This window comes from Pinus tabuliformis, chromosome 3_1 (assembly GCF_031772625.1).
Source record: "Pinus tabuliformis cultivar Carrire ecotype Pingquan chromosome 3_1, CPIR1, whole genome shotgun sequence".
NCBI lineage: Eukaryota > Viridiplantae > Streptophyta > Pinopsida > Pinales > Pinaceae > Pinus > Pinus tabuliformis.
In genome coordinates, this window is record NC_142301.1 from 106206819 (window position 1) to 106224139 (window position 17321).

General features: G+C 38.4%; 1 protein-coding gene across 1 annotated transcript in view; it reads left to right on the forward strand.

Annotated features, from left to right (window-relative positions):
* LOC149185986 (protein HEAT STRESS TOLERANT DWD 1-like) overlaps positions 1–17321 on the forward strand; it is a 104390-nt gene that overhangs the window by 1750 nt on the left and 85319 nt on the right. Inside the window, exon 4 of the mRNA XM_089410857.1 lies at positions 162–240. Within this exon, the coding sequence (XP_089266983.1) occupies positions 162–240 (79 nt within the window). The remainder of the gene's footprint in view (positions 1–161; positions 241–17321) is intronic.

Sequence of the window (17321 nt, forward strand, 5' to 3'; positions counted from 1 at the left end):
ATGCAAGTTTAGGGAATGACATCAAAATTTTAGATGGCCTTTAGGGCCACCGTTGTCATCCTTGATATTTGACCACATCGATTGTCCTGTTGGTAATCATTGTACAGCTGCCTTAAAACACAGAACTGATTAGTTGCTTTGTTTGTGTTTGACTGGTGCAGTTTTGACATAATACATGATTCCCTAGGACTTGTACGCACTGAATTTCCTCATACTGTCTATTGCATAGCTGGGACACAGGTAACTGGCAATTTTGATGCACAAAGGATATTTTAAAGGTTTATTTGAGCAGAGACATTCTTACATTACAGGAAACATAAAAAGTGTAACTTTGCTGTTATGGTGGCCCATCTACTGGCACTATCTTTTGCTATACATGTAAATAGGCAGATGACACTTGTTGGACCATGTTACATGCTTGGAAGAAAGCACAGCAAAACCCAGTTTACTAAAGCTAAAACCCCCTTCATTGTATAGTACATTCTGAATTCCCAGGAACAAAAGGAACAACTCATTCATAGCTGAATGCGATGGGAAGCACACAGGTCTGTAATATATATGCAGGAAGTAACTAGACATTTCATTTAATTGTGAGAGGTACAAAAATTCAATATTACAAGGTATGTCCTTCATCGTCTTATACAAGAATTTCCATGCCCATAACCAAAGAAAACACCTCACTGAAAACGAGGGATGGGCTCACGGGTGATTATATCATTTGTTATGTGTAATATTGAGCAATACATTAGGAACCCTAACACTAGGTAAATACGCTCTCAACATATCATCCAATCACTCAAGAGGGGTGGTCTCCTTTCGACCTGTAGATCCAAGTTTTGTTCAGGTCATGGCCACACTGGTGCAATTAATTGTTCATCAACCCTCCTCATGGTTTTGGCTGCGTTTTCCTCTGCCAGTTTCTGCTGGATAGGGTCTGTTACTACAATCTCACACCCAAAAATGTAAAGTTCTTGTACCTTGGTGAAGACTTGTGGAACAAGGAGGTTGGCCAATGCCACCCCATCAACTTTCCTCTGCAGTTTCGACAAAAGATGGACCTAATTCAAGGGGGGCTTCTCAACAATCAAAATGAACGGGAAAAAAGGTTTGGAGGTGATGGATGAAAGGGAATAACTAGTGCCTTATTGTTTGGGCTATGTGGTCATTCATAGAGGGCAGTTCTGATGAGAAATTAAGGGCTATATATAGCCAAGGTGTCCTGCTCTACTACATCCCTAATTATCATGAAGGAATAACTCCTACTTGTGACCATTTTTACTTTAGACACACACACTGAACATTTCCCCTTAGGGGTTCTGGAGCATATTTTCCCAATGTTCCTTGCTTCATATATGTTTGAGTTTATGTGCTGCGGTTTTGATTTACATCATTTTTGGTATTAGAGCCTTGGTTGTGGCCATGAATTTTTTTATGATGTTTATTGTGATGAAAGTGTGCGAGAGATGGGAGCTGTTGTTGGCTCCAAATTTAATTGAATTGCCTTGGGAATTCTGCTTAGTGAAGCACAACTTTAGAAGCTCAAGAATTGAGTGAATGTGTGGCAAGTGGGTGATCCACTATTTGGGCATTGATGGTACATGAACAACTTTGTTTGGTGCATGTTTCTCATGCAAGGCATGTGGTTCTTGGTTGTAGCTCGAGTTGATCTTGGAGTTGAGGTCACAAGAAGGTTTTGGTGGAGAATGTTCTTGGCTTTTGCATCATCTATGTGGCTCTTGGTGAGCCTTCGATGAGAGTGGATGTTTGTATTTAAGAGTTTCCAAGACTTTGTATTCGTTGTTGCTTGTTGGCTGGTAATTGGATTTGGATTGCAAGAGAACTGGGTCGAATTTGAGTAGCCTAAGAGATTGGTGCAAAAGGTGTGCAAATCACCATTCACAATGAGTTGTGTTAAAATTGGCAATTAGGGCCAAATTCCACTTTGGACAACTTAGTTTATGGAGATAATCATTCAATTGAATTCCTCTTTTCGAGAGGACCAAAATCGATATAAAGATCGTCTCATTTGGACAAGCGGAAGTGTGATTTTGAATTTTTGTTTTCTCACATGCAATTATCAAGGTCGACCTCTCCTATATGTCGGCTCATCAAGCCCTACAGTCACGTCCCTTCAACCCCAACGACTAGTATATATTGAGGTGCCCTCAACCTCATTTCACACATCGATCTCATGTTCTTCTCTCTCTAAAATGGCCACAGAAGGAAGGTATCTCTAGCGAAGGATGAAGGGCTTGTTTGGTGTCATGTCAGGGCTGGTTGATGGGCCGAGTCCCTTGAGAAGAAGGTCGAGTCTCTTAAGATCAGGTCTGGGCTTATGTGAGGATTGTTTTTGGGCATCTCTCTCCTATTGCAGGTCCGAACTATTCCTAAGGATGACCGCAGAGCTAAAGTGTTTTGGGTGTACTTTCATGGTGTGAAATCTCTCTTAAATGGGCCGTAGCTTCTAGTAGCCTTTCTCAAGCAGGCCACAAATCTCTTCTTGCAAATCCATGGACTGAAAGGGATAGTATCTGTTCAGATAGGCCGCAACCCTAATTTGGTGAAGGCAAGTATTCATGGAGGCTAGCTTGGGGTTGGATTGAGCCTAGATGTGTGACATGAAGAGGACAAATTATCCTGCAGGGAGGCCGCAACTATAGAAGTCTGTTTTGAATGGTTCTGTGAGGATTGAAACTGTGTTTGATGCCCTAACTAGGAGCAACATCCAAACAACGGTGAATTTCCAACACTTCTTATTTTTGGTTGACTAATCCTTACAGATTCTTGATGATCTGTTAGTAGCCCTAGCAAGAACAAGGTTCTTCTACTGTTTGTCACCATATTAAGAGGGTACGTCTTGAGTGCACCAAAATTGCAACTGTAATGGAAGACAGTGTTAATGGATCTCCTAATTGGCAAGCCAATCTCGACCTTTTAATTATTGTACTCTCTCTCTCACTCTGTCGAAGCATTTGATTATAATAATAAGAAGAATTGATCAAGGGTTTTCCCCATCTTGGGGTTTTCCCTGGCTTGTGCCATATTCTTGTGTTCTCTTCTCTTGGCTTGTCTTCAACACTTTTCATTTATGTTCTTTCTTCAATTATTGTCATATGTGAATGCTAATGGAAATGTAATTGATCAAATAATTGGGCTGATAAGGATCATCACTAAGTAACTGTCTTAAGCAAAGAACTTGTTAACCGAAATTTAGCAAGTTGTTTGTTGGGTGGTGTTGAGAAACACACGCTTCTCACACTTGAACCATGGGAGAAGATGGAGTAGTGCCCCTTATGTGGACAACTCGAATCCAAGAAATTTACTTTCAATTTGATAGAAAAACATATGATGAGCTTCAGTGATGGCAAGCCTAAGACATATGATTGATGAAGGAGTATTTCACATTCATGAAGGGTGCCATCTCTATGCCTATAAATCTCCTCGGGGCGAGTTAAAGTAGAGCATTGAATTCTAGAGCAAAGATATTGGAATGTGTGAAGAAGATCACAGATGAAAGGAAAAGGCATCCACACGTACACTAAGACGACCACCTTAGCAATGCCATGGATTGTTGAAGTCAAGTTGAGAGTCAGATTGAGGTGGAAAGCAACTGTTGATGTAAAAATATAAAGCGATGAAGTCAAGTTAAAGATTGAGTGTCAAGTGCAAATGTGGTAGGAGATTTTAGTCATAGTTAAGTCCTTCTCAAAATCGAAGTCAAGTTAAATATTTAAAGATTGCCATTTCATGAAGAAACATTGATGTAAGTCTATTACTGAGTTGTCATTTTTGTGACATTTAGTTTGGCCAACTAGTGTCACAAGTATGAGTCTAGGTTGGAATTGGGCATTCCAACATTAGACGATGTTTGCAGAAACCATCATCCCTATTCGACACACTCCATCTCTTTCTCAACTTGTACTATGCCATGTACACTATGCTCTCCATTTTTTGCCTGTAAACTCCCCATCTTGTTCGTAGAGGTCTCAATGGGAGATACTCAAGAATTTTTGAAAAGAGATATAATGTTCCTATTATCCATCCATACGGGGAAGGAGAGAATTAACGATTCCCCTAAGGATGCATGAGGGATGATTAAACCATCTAGTTTTTTTGTTTTGTTTTGTTCTCTAGTGTCTCTCATAACATACTACTACTTAGATGGGCAAAGACATAATAGAGTAAAGTAGCAGACAAAATGTGATGAAGACATGAAGAATATCATAATGAAAATGTGAAGTAAGTTGAAGACAAAAGAAGCAAAATTTAACACATGATGTAGCCAAAGCAGGATAACAAAAGACAAAAGATTGATGAAGAGAGAAGAAGATGTTGACTCCATAGCAGAGCAAATGACAAGAAAAGTGCCGAAAAGAAGAAGACTAAAGAAATAGAGGAATTTGGTGAAAGAAGGAAGCCCAAAAACTATTGAAGCTTGAAAAGTGAAGAGTGAGGAGCAGATAAAAGCTTAGAAAGAAGGTCCAAGGTGAATGATCATAAATATCGAAAGACTAGGTTAAGCAAAAAAGACAACCTATGTCAGGTATTTGGTAAGGTGAGAAAGAATTGCTAAGGAAGAAGAGGCACATTGGAGTTGAAAGAGAAGACGGTGGTGAGCACATTGAAGCTTTTAGAGGATCTTGGGAAGAAGAAGTAGAAGAAGCAGATGCTATAGGATCTCGAGTTTGAACAATGAAGCAAATGCAAGAGAAGCAAATGACAAAGGCATATTAAAGAGATAAGAAGAAGGAAGAGAATTTTGAAGTAGCAAAAGAGAAGGGCAAAACAAGGACAAATAAAAAAAGTTTGATGCAACAAAGATAAGAAGGAAGTGAACTAGGGTAAGAATAAAACTACCATGTGTTCAAAATTGAGATGTAGATATAGTGTATCCATGAAAAATGACATCCTAACCAATTTAGTGGTCCTACTTAAATAATGTTTTTGAATACTAGAAATAAATGGTCTTGGTCCAATATTTGTACAAGGGTTGGAATAGCTTCAAATACAAAGTTGAAATTGTATTTACCTTAGTCAAATGATTGATATGGGCCTCATGTGGCAAGTATACCCTTGTAATTGTTATGTTGAAAAGTTCTTGGTGCTCTAAAAACTACTTTGTAGTGAATGGTTTGTGGTAAACTAGAAACCACTTGTCATGACAAAGAAAGGTTTGTGGTCAACAGAAATGTATTGTTTGTGGTAAGCAAAAACCACTTGAGAATGTAATGGTCAAGGGCCATTCACAAAGAGAAGCTCGATCATGGGCATAATCACTGATTTGAGGTAGTCCCCAACTAGTAGAAATGTTGATCTGAGGCAGCGGAATAGACTAAGGAAGTCCAAGAGACCTTGGGATGTGGAACCCAATGGTCAAACCATGTACTATAAATGTATATCATTTGTTAATAAAAATTGTACTCTCATGTTTTATCTTTCATACTCTTTTTGCCATGTGTGTGTTTAACATGGTATCAGAGTGGGTGATATCTTGCCCTGTTGATATTTGAGCCATTTGTTTTTATGGCCTTTCTGTGCAGGTCATTTCTGCTATCAGTATGCATTTCATGAATATTTTCTCAGCTAAATTCTAGCTGCAACCTCTGTCATTTCTCCAACGCCATTTTTGGCTTCCAGCTCCATTTTGTAACTCCCTTCTGCCATTTCTTCAGAAGTTTATCCTGCATTTTTCTGCCAATTTTGTAACGTCTCGCATTCAATCTGACATGGGTCGGAGTAATCGTACATGAGGCTCTGGTTACCATCTGTTACGAGGCTTAGGCGAGGCTCTCGGATCCTGTTTATGGCTGCGTTTCGACCATATTTGCACTGCAACAGTAGGTGAGTCGTAGCCCAGCCTTTGCATGGCATGCCCCTGTCTGTTTCCATACTCTGCGAGTTGGGCTCTGGCTGAGAATTCTTGGCAGTGCCCTCGGTGATCTTCGCGGACCAAATCATAAAACCCAGAAGCTGACCAACTGACTTTGGCAGCTCATTCAACTCCTCGCTTGACACGTCGCGACTCGGACCTCCACACTGCGTTACTCACTACTCCATCCACGACCCTCCTCCACGGCCCTTCTCCATACACAGTCTTCTGATACCTCGGCCCTTGGCATATGAATCCGCTCTAATATAACGCTCCAGGTATTATCGCGCTGCCTCTGTTGTTAAGAGCCATACTCCAGCCTGGCAGGCTCCAGCATTGTTCCATTCAAAGCATGCCAGTGTTGCAAAATTCGATCAGTTCGGAACTTACGTCCTTTAACTACTTCGTCCAACAGACATTGCTAATGCCTTGCCAAAAGGATGACGAGCTGTGTGAAGCCAGCGGAGTTCACAGAACTATACAAGCTTAGGTGCGATAGCGCTTTGGATCAGCAGTGTTAGATCCATCTGCGGAATTTGTGTGTATAATTTATTGGTTAAGTTTGAATCAGTTCTCTGTGCATGGGGTCTTGTGTATTACAATCATGTAGAAGCCTGTGTATGCAAGGGATTTCCAGTTGAGTTTAATAGTATTCACAGGTTGGAATACGACATTCTCCATAGTAAAGAGGAAGAATCATGTGATGGGAACTGAGGACTAAATGAACTTTAATGCTGTCAGCCGAGCCAGATCCGTGAATGATGTCTGGGCTTCCTAATTTTGGAGATCTATCTCCCCCATAGTAGTTGTTTTAATACGAAAACCTGATTGAAGCCTGATGTGACTTGATACAAAATAAAATGATGGTAGTAAACTGCAAGACGTTATCCTCGCAACCTAATTTTTAGAGACTTTAGATGAGAGGTCGTCCTTTCAACATATATTTTGACATTGTTGACTCGCAGGGCTTTTCCGCAGACTTATAAGGTAGAAGACTCAAGCCACAACTGAGCCACAGCCACAGTTGGAAAGAGAACGAGTTCCCTTCTTATTTTGCTGGTCGAATCTTGAGAATAGAGGTCGTATTTTGGGAAAATAGACAAGGCTGAGTTCTGGTTACTAATGGCACAAGTTCTCCATTAAATGAAATCTAATCTCCCTCTTGTATCAGTGCAGTTATTTGCTACGGTCTGGATGTGGTTCTCTGAAAACAAAGGACAAACCACATTACCCTTATCATGGGAAGAATCACCTTAGTTCTAAGTTGAGTTTCTGGCTGAAGGGACGAGATTCTATCACTGTTGAGAGCCATATTGAATTCTGAGTGTGAAGCTGAACCTACCTCACTAAGGGACCGATATTATGAAGTGATTTATTGGCTGTGAAGAGCATACAAGAGGCTACTAAACCAGCTGCCCCAACAAAGAAGCCAGCTGCAAAGAAGGCTGCTCTAGGTTATATACATTAACTGTCCAGTTATATACGCTGTTGAACACTGTCCATAAGTATAACATTGTCCATATACATTGTATTGTCTCATTCTTTGTGTGTCTGTTGCGGGACCTGGGCGTTCTTTGAAACTATATATTTATGCGTTGTTTGTTGACACTGGTCCATTCAAAGCGTTGAATTGGTTATGTGTGTTCTCAACAAGATATATATTGAATTGAATGTGGTGAACATATATGCCTTTAATTACATATATGTTAATGGATTGTAGATTTCTGTGGTTAGGATTTTTTAGAATCTACACTCGGATATTCCACAGTTTTCATTTTTGCATTGTCGATGTTTCAAGTCTAGACCAAGACTCATCATCAGGACTTGATTTACAAAGCAGAGAGACAGTAGAGATAAATAGGGTTAGGGTTGAGATGTCAAGTATGTGAGCCGACCAGCCTAATGATTTGAATAAACTAGATTTATAATATTCTTATAATTTCTGATATGAATTAACTAGATTTATAATATTTTTATAATTTTTGATATATTAAAGTTTATTATACATTGGATCAGTTGAGATTATATGACTATATGTGCGCTGGCTATACTTTGGAGTTAAATATGTGATTTGGTTTCAATAAATTTTATATGTGCATTGAAGACAAATTTATGTCAGTAGAAGAGTCACAGTTGTAGGAGCGGTTCTGAGTTTGAACAAATTTATGCCATTCAAAGAGTGAAGTCAGCAAATAAAAGGATTTTCCAATAGGAACACATATTGGTATTTTGGCATTTTTGTTTGCAACAGGTGTTGAGATATAAAAGTTTTCAATAAGAACCAATCTGCATTGTCTAGTTTGTTGGCTCCTTGCAAATTTTGGGAAAGAAAGAATTATAGTGTTGAATGAATACTTAAGCTGCTTCTTGGTATGCTTCAAGACATTGCAGAAGGCTTAAAGTTTGTATACTTGCAGTATTTTCAATTAACATAATTTTGTGGCGCTTGTGTGTCATGCGAAATACAAGCAACCTGTAGATTTGGAGGTCGAAGGGATACAAACACAATCTGATGCAGGAGCATCTAGACCTAGCCAGCAATGTGATGAAATGGTCACATGTTGTGGCTAAAACAGAGTGAAATTCACTGACTGTCAGTCAAAATCGATTTACTGAGGAAGTTGGATTCCTCAAATAGTTTGTTATTGTAATAAATGGGAGATTAGCTTATTTTGGATTTTGAGATAGAGCTGTTAGTCTAGGTGTGCTTGAAAAGCAACAGAATAGAAGAATTCTGTTCTTTCTTGAAAAAAATAGGAAACTCTGTTAGATAATTTAGGAGAATTATTCGAGTGGATAATAAATAGAGGAAAATTGTAATGAGCGAGAGAGGATTCTTTTAGATTGGTTAGAGTGAGTGTGTGGCTTGGTGTGGAGCGAAAGCTCAGAAGTCGTTGTGTGTGAACTGTGTTTTGTTTGATAGAGGATTTTTCCTTATGTAATTGAGGCAATGCGAGACTCTGTTTTCTGTGTATTATGAATAAAATAAATATTTTGTGACTCTTTGTATAATGCGCGTGGAGCTAGAATATGGGGTTCTTGTGAAATGGTTGAATTGATGATGATCTGTGTGTGTTTTTTGTTTTAATTGTAAGAATTCCCAAATGAACGCAAGCCTGCCTTAGTTGCGACCACGAGCAGGCAAAAAAAAAACCCGTTACACAGAGAATTGGAGTAAAGAAATACTTCGTGGAACCTTTGAGCAGTTTGAAATGATATGTATTGATTTTGGAATTCGTCGGGTCTGTTAATTCATCGCCTCGGGTCGGAGAGAGTTATCAAATATTGCATACAGTTCCAAAGGATAGTGGACGCGAAGAATCATAAAGATCGTTTATAAGGATTTCGGGCCCGTGATATATCGCAAGTTTATGGTGGGCAGCATTGGAAACCCAGTGATCTTCGATATCCCGATAACTTCGGATCGGAGTTAATGAAACTGCAAATAGCTGGTGGTGATATTAAATCACATAGATTGGGGTCGCCAATTGATATATATCGGCGTATGTCAGAGTTTGAATCGCTTTAAATAGTGATTGATATCATATCGGTGTGCATGGGAGTTGTGGAATTATATGGATATTGCATCGGATCAGTTGTTAAGCAATATGTATTATAGCCCAGTGTGATCGCCGATTGGTGTTGAACAGCTATCTCCGATCGCCGATTGCAATCGCATCGGAGTATAGAGATTGTATCAGATCGGAAGGGTGGAATCAGCGATGGTTAAGTGGTATTCAATCCTAATAATTTGTGAACGCCGATCGATATTACATAGTGGTAGATTGGAAAGTGGAGTGTAGTGGAGTTGCAGATTCTGTGGAAACTATGCAGTGATGTTTGCCAGCGGACCCTACATGAGAATGATGTCGATTTGTAACCATCAACAACGATTGTATCAAAGCTTCAATGCAGAAGCGTATGAAGAATGAGTTGAACTCTGTCTGAGGACTGAATGGTATTGGAATTAGGCGCAGAGCTTATGTCTTAAGCCTGTTCGATTCTTAAAATCGAATGAAATCGTAGAGGTGCCACAATAATTGAAACCGATCCGTTGAAATTGAGACCAATTACATTGTAATTGATTATTCAATCAGAAGCATAGAAGTAAGGTAAGGCCAGGTATGGGTTTCAACTTATATGGTCTTTATTTTAAAAAGTCGACTTTTGAATTGTAGAAATTGTATGTTGAATAAACCTTGAAGGTTAGTAATCCCATATGCGCTGGTGGCGATTGTGAATGTCAATCTCGATTAAGTTTAAAGGGCATATATTGAGTGTGAATTTGCCAAGTATTGAGATTTTGATTTGGGAAAATGCTGAGATGCATTCTATACGCATCGGGAAATTGTGATTCTGGGTTTGGTAGGGTTGTCCGCCATCACAATCTACATATATATGCATTGATTCCTTGTTACTTCGACTGCTGCATAAGAGTTTGGTGCGCTGTATAAAGGCAATGATTGTTTTGACAATTAAAAGTAGTCTTTTGTGGAGGAAAGTTTAGTCGATTGTATTGTCAGAACATAGCGCTGGTCATGAGTAAACTCTTATTTTTATGTAATGGATTGTAATTGGTGCTTGCTGGTTGCACACTGGTCATTTGTTGCACATTTATAAAGGATATTGCTGTGTACTGTGAGTGGGTATTACTTTTCTGCATTGAGTAGTAGTTATGATTAGTTTTTTATGGTGTAATTCTGACATTGAAAAAAAAATGGTCAGAATTAATGAAGTATTAGAGTTCCTCAAAACTCTGATATTGTCTACTACTCATGATACATTAAAAATCAGCAAAGTTTCTCTCACAGACATTCAGGGCTGTCTACAAAATGCACAAGAGAAAATTGATTTTTTGCAGCTCGAATCTCAGCTATAGCAAGAAGAATTAAAACAGAGGAGTCATCATTCTGAACCTGTTTCTGTTCAAAAGATTGAAACAGACTCCCATAAAGCAGTAGTTGTACATGCAGATGCAGAAGTTCAGTTTGCACTTCCCAAGCCCATCATTAGACCTTGGGAACAACTTGTCCACAACAAGCACAAAACTGGTCTTGGATATGACAAGGACGTGTCCTTTCATATTCCAGACTATTCCAAACCAATTCAGTTTCAAAGTGTTGGATTCCTTCATGACAGTTCACCTCCAGCTGTTCCAGATTTTGCTCCTCTTCCACAACAACAACAACAGATTGTGAAATGCCAACACTGTGACCGAGTTGGCCATCTGAAAGATCATTGTTTTGATCTTCATCCATGTAAGCATTGTCATAAAACCAATCATTCTTCAAACAGATGCTTCAAAAACAAACCTCCTACAAGAACAAAGATTCATCTTGGATGGATCGCTTCTTGGCAATGGGCATCAACAGCCAAGAAGATATTTCAATCACATGTCAGAACTTGTTCAAGAGTATTGAACAGTCTTTGCAGTTAAGTTTTCTCCATCATCTCACCTTGTATTTGACAGGGGGGAAATGATGGTCATCTACAAGCTTCAAAGCTACATCAAGCGAGCCTGAGCCACAACTTGCCACACCAGTTTCAGAGTTGTAGCCAGAGACAAAGATGCCCTTGAGCATGCCTTCAGTTGGTAATGCCTCTTCAAAGAATCTGGGACACTTCCTCTAGTAGAAGACTTCAGCTTCTTGCTAGTTTCAGAAGAATTCCAGGAATAGAATTGGGGACACTTCCTCTAGCAGAAGACTTTAGCTTCTTGCCAGTTTCAGAAGAGTTCCAAGAATTGCATTAAGCATTCTAGAGTTGTTGGTCATCCTTAAACCATCACAGGTTGAGACCTCCCTTTTCAGGTTGAGATTCTCCCTTTTATGCGGGGTGAGACCTCCCTTTCATGGTTGAAGGTTTCCCTCTTCAAAACATCAGGAACACTTCCTCTAGCAGAAGACTTGAGCTTCATGCCAGAATTGGAAGAGTTCCGGGAACTGCACTAAGCGTTCCAGTGTTGGTGGTCATCCTTAAACCACCGCCCTTTATACCAACATTTCAGAGAGCACATTTAGCCTAGTGCTGCCATGCATTTTTTCACATTTTGTATTACAGCTCTCTTCTTGGACTCATACATAACCCTTCGGATTAAGGGGGGGAATGTTGGACACCTAATCCTCTATGGGTTAGTGTGGAAGCGGAATAGACTAAGGAAGTCCAAGAGACCTTGGGATGTGGAACCCAACGGTCAAACCATGTACTATAAATGTATATCATTTGTTAATAAAAAATGTACTCTCATGTTTTATCTTTCATACTCTTTCTGCCATGTGTGTGTTTAACAAACCCTAACTCCTACAAATATACAAATGAAATACAAATGGACTAACTAAACTAAAAAAAACAAGACCTAGCCTAACCTAATACGTAAAAATGCATATATCGAATGTTTTCTTGTTGCGTATGTAGGGTTGCGGCGGTGAAGGCAACTTGACGGAACAATGGGAAGGGACACACAGGGAGTGACGGAGGTTAGAGGGTTAGGGAGTGAAGGCCAAGGTTTTGCTTGACGGGTTAATGAATGGCGGAAAAGGCAACGATGGGAGAGATGCTAGACGCAGATGGAGCTGCGTGGGGATAATTAGATGGAATGAGGGAGAATCAAGGGCTGCAAGCAGAAGAGGGATGTGTTTGAGGCGAAGACACAGGTTTAGCAGTGACAGTTTGAAGGAGGAAAACGTAGATCTGATATATGGCAGCAAGGGTTTTAATTTTTTTTCTTCGAAATTGCACAGTGAACCCAAAAACCTAGGCAACAAACCAATTAACAAAATGGTAGCCCAGAAACCCTTTGAAAACTTTCCGGAAATCTTAATTAAAATGTTAAATCCTTCTACTTCAGATTTATTTGAACACTTATAAAATTTTGTAGATTTAAAACCTTTTGAAAACCTTGGACTGCAAAATCTTTTGAATAATATCCCTGCAAAACTATGCAAATAAAACCCCAGAGATCTAGATCTTACCCTCCAGGGCCTAGATTTGGACTCTACGCGGGTTTCTTTCTCAGATTTGTAGCTGTAAGACAACAAGAAACACCCAAATGATATATACAATGATAAAACTAAAATCTAGAAAAACCCAAGCCAGAAAACCAAAAATAATTTACAGATCTATGTACAAAAATGGTAGATCTATTAGATCTGAGGAGTATGAGTCCAACTCCGCTCCCACATCTGATAATCTAAGGCTCTCAACAGCCAGATCTATCAATTTCCCACATAGAATTTTTTTTTTTTTTTTTTTTGTTTAATTTTAAAGGAGGTGCTTAGCTCGAAGCGCTTCATGCATCATCAATAAAAATCTTATGATAAGCCTGGGATCAATTAAGTTGGGCTCTTTAGAAAACACGGATCGAGAGTTGGCTGGTCCAACTGAAAACTTCCCCGAACGCCCAATGATCTAAAAATCAAGACTTTCCTGCAAAACTCAATTCAACCATCAAAATAGAGCGAGAAAATGATAATAAAATTCAGATAAATAAAGATACCTACTATTACATTCAAAATTTAAATTATCACTTAAACCCCAACAACTGAGCAAGATACCTGTACTCAAATCACTTTTTAGAAGCTATCATCAATGGCTAAAAGAAATTTATGCATGAAAAACGACACATCTTACAGTATTTCCATGAAGAGTAACACTGGCGAAGATTAACCCCAAAGTCTTTTTTTATTATCCGAATAAAAATTACGCAAGAGCTTTTCGCTTAGCACACGACTCAAAGGTCAGATGAATTGACTGACGAATGACTTCCTATTTAAAAATAAATCCTCCAACGGCTAGTTCGAGTGATCCTCATCAAAGCAATTTCGACTGTTGATGAGGATTAAAATTTCTTTTAATCTCATCCGTCGAAATATTAAATTCTTGAAGAAATTCGAATTTTTCAATTAAATGCATTTTAATTAACTCAAAAATTAATTTTTGAGTTAATTTCGCCAAAATTTTGACTTTGACTTAACCCCATGGATCAAAGGCTTAAAATTATCAAAATAATTAATTTATCTTAGTCCCGGGACCTTTTAAATTTTGATTTTTAAAGACCTACGAATTTTGCCTTTGGAGAATTTAAATTTACGTAGGACTTAGAATTAATTAAATTTCTGGTTTAAGATTCTAATTAATTTTTGGCCAGAAAATTTAATTAATTAACCTATGAGGGGATAAATTATTTTTCCAACCCTAAAGACACTTTATATCATGATTTTCATATTTTTTACATCTCAAGGGGAAAACCCATTTCTAAAAGACCCTCACAGACTACTCATTTCTGCGATACAAATATAATCCAACAGACCAAGTAATTTGTAATAAAATAACTTAACCAAATAGTTAGGATTATTCCCAAATCACTTTTACATAGACTCGATCTAGAACACTAGGACTCGCCTAAGATCCCAGTGACAAAATCCATTCCGGCTTTGGGGTAAGACTGAAGGAAAACTCTGCCGACCATCCGAGAATGAATTGGTGAGACAAAAAACCTCCCGGAATGTAGATCGTCACCAGAAAAGTAGGTTTACCTAGGCAATTACATACACGACACAGATCTACTGAGATTATTTACATCATATACATGCAAAATGGGTTTACATTATAACATCTTGGTCAGGGTGATGATGATAGTTGAACGACACAAACACATCGATTAGGCACTATCCCTTTTGCGAAAAAAGGGGTGTACTGCTATGGGGGATTCGACATTGCAGGTGGAACTTGGAGATAAAGCTGAATATGTAGAGAAAGGAGTTAGAACAACATCATTTCAGCTAGAATCTAGAGATTCTATACACATGAGAGATGTTTTGTTTGTACCAGGATTGAAGAAGAACCTACACTCTATCTCAACATTGGAGGATAGAGGTTATAAAGTTGCATTTGTAAATGGCTAGGTTCTTGTATGCCCTAAGGGCTCGAGCTTAGACCCAACATAAGTGATCGGTGTTTGAGAAGGAGGACTATACAGACTAATAGGACGTCCGACCCAAGCATTGGTACATGACAATATCAATTTATGTGAGTTATGGCATCAAAGATTTGCTCACTTGCATTACAAAGTTGTGCTAACATTGAGGAAGATGGTTACAGATCTTCCAGAGCTTTTGTTAAAATTGGCAACTAGGGCCAAACTCCACATGGGTCATCTTATTTATGACAACTGATATTTTTTTTTGGATTCCTCTCTCCGAGAGGTGTAGGATTGATCTAAAGATCATCCGATTCCGACATGTACAAATGAAGTTATGAATTTATTTTGATTATGGACAAATTGTCAAGGTCGGCCAACAAATTTATGTAGCCTCATAAGCCCAACAGTCACGTCTATTCATCCTCAATGTTGCATATAAATAGAAGGTGACTGAGCCTCATTTGGACACACTCATCTTCACACTTTTTTTTCTCTCTCCTCATTGATTGGGTATGGATTTCTGGGCCTCTCTCTCTCCACACGTCCGAAATTTCAGGAGGTCGAAATTTCAAGAGACTGAATTTCTGGACAGTTTGACCAGCGTTGACTGCAGCTAGGGCTGACCGCATGTGGACTGTTTGACCAGATTTTAACTAGCCTATTTTTGGGCTATTTTGAGGGCTGATTCATGTTGCTGTTTGGAGGCTGAAGTTTACTGAAGTTGACCGATTCGCTGAGGGTCAAATTTGCCCTGTTGACCAGCGTTGACTTTTCTGGTAGGGCTCTTTTGCTGCTGTTATAAATTATCAGATTTGTAAATTATATTATCTCTCCCTGCTGAACTATTGAAGACTAAAAGAAGATTTGATCAAGGGTTTCCCCACATTGGGGTTTGTCCATGGCTGGTGCCACATCTTGTGTCCTCTTGTCTTGGCTTGTTTTCTACTATTTATGATTATGTTTTATCTACATTTTACTATCATGTTGATGTGATTGCTAATCTGAATATTGATACTGGGCTAATAAAGAAATTGAAGTAAAACTGCTCTAAAGCATAGAACATACCATTGTTGCCTAAAATTAACATGGTATCAGAGCTCAGGTGAGGACAAGCTCAAGGAAGAGAAAGCAATCACTAAGGGAAACCTGTGAACAAATCTACATGTTCTCCTCTCTTTGCAAGTCTGAAGTGTTCAGCTATAACAATACCAAGACAAGAATCCCTTTTCTAAGAAGGAGAACTATCTTTCAAAGCTGAGATCTTTATCGAGACCTACAGGTAACCCTGAGGAGCTGTAACGCAAGCATCAACAGAGGAATAGTGTTGTTTATTTATTTTGGTCACATGAAAGTTCGGTCTTATTGCAGGGTGCTAAATCTAACACAATTTCTTGTCCTTCACCCGAGTCTTCTACCCATCTTCAAACCTCCAGCATAAGAATTCAGGACAGTCACTAGTTTGCTTAAGCAACTCTGTGCTTATTTAGGAGGACTAAGTCTCTTCATTTCTAGCCGAATTTGACTCTTCTGTGCATTTGTTTGTGGTAGAACATTTTGCTTTGAAAATCAGAATCTACTGTGGTACCTTGTTTGAAGGATTCAAGTACCTGTTTTGGAGGACTGCATCATCGGGCATGTAATAGGAATGAGGCCTGTTGTCGCGCGGATTGACACGACAACGCTCAGACCAGGGGCTGTCACTCTGATCCCCGATCCCTCCTTTTAAGCCTGTCTCCCGCGGCTAAGGGGGGTAGTCCCTGTGAGATGATGAGACCAACTGTCAACCAGTTGGTTGGGAGACACGAGATACGATATAAAAAGCACTCGATGGATTTGATTAATTTAGCAGACTAGTGCCTTAAGAGATTGTTGTAAAAATGATTACTTGTTAAATGATATAGAAACATGAACCATGAACAGCAATCATCTATCATCAGCTAAATCACAATGCTCTTAAAATGATATCCAGCAACTGAAAATTTTAAAAAAAGATGAATGCTTTAAACCCCCACGAGTCATAAATCATTAACCAGATATCGTATTCGTATCTCGACTTGAAAATTTTAGATCTCAGCATGAAAGATGATAAATCCCGAAAATGACTGGATCTGACGAAGAAAATTTTCCAAATTTATTTTTTTATTTTTTATTTTTTATTTTTTTAATATTATAAAATCCTAAAAGAAGAAAAATCTAAAATTAAAATCTAACTAATATCTAAAACATTAAAAACTAAAACATAAAAAACAAACTATACAAAACTAAAAACTAAAATACAAACATTTTTATTTTTTTAATTTTATAAACCTATATAAAAATGAAACTATATATATAAAAAAAAAATTTAAAATCTAATAAATTAAAATACATAACAAAAGATTAAAATCCTAAACTAAATCTACGCAAATGATAAAATTTGACTATGTCTAAACCCTAAAACTATTCTAAAACCATAAGTTCAATGCCAAATATTTTAAAACACGTGAAATTCCTTTTTTTTTTTGTAAAGGGTAACGAAATGTCGAAGGTTTA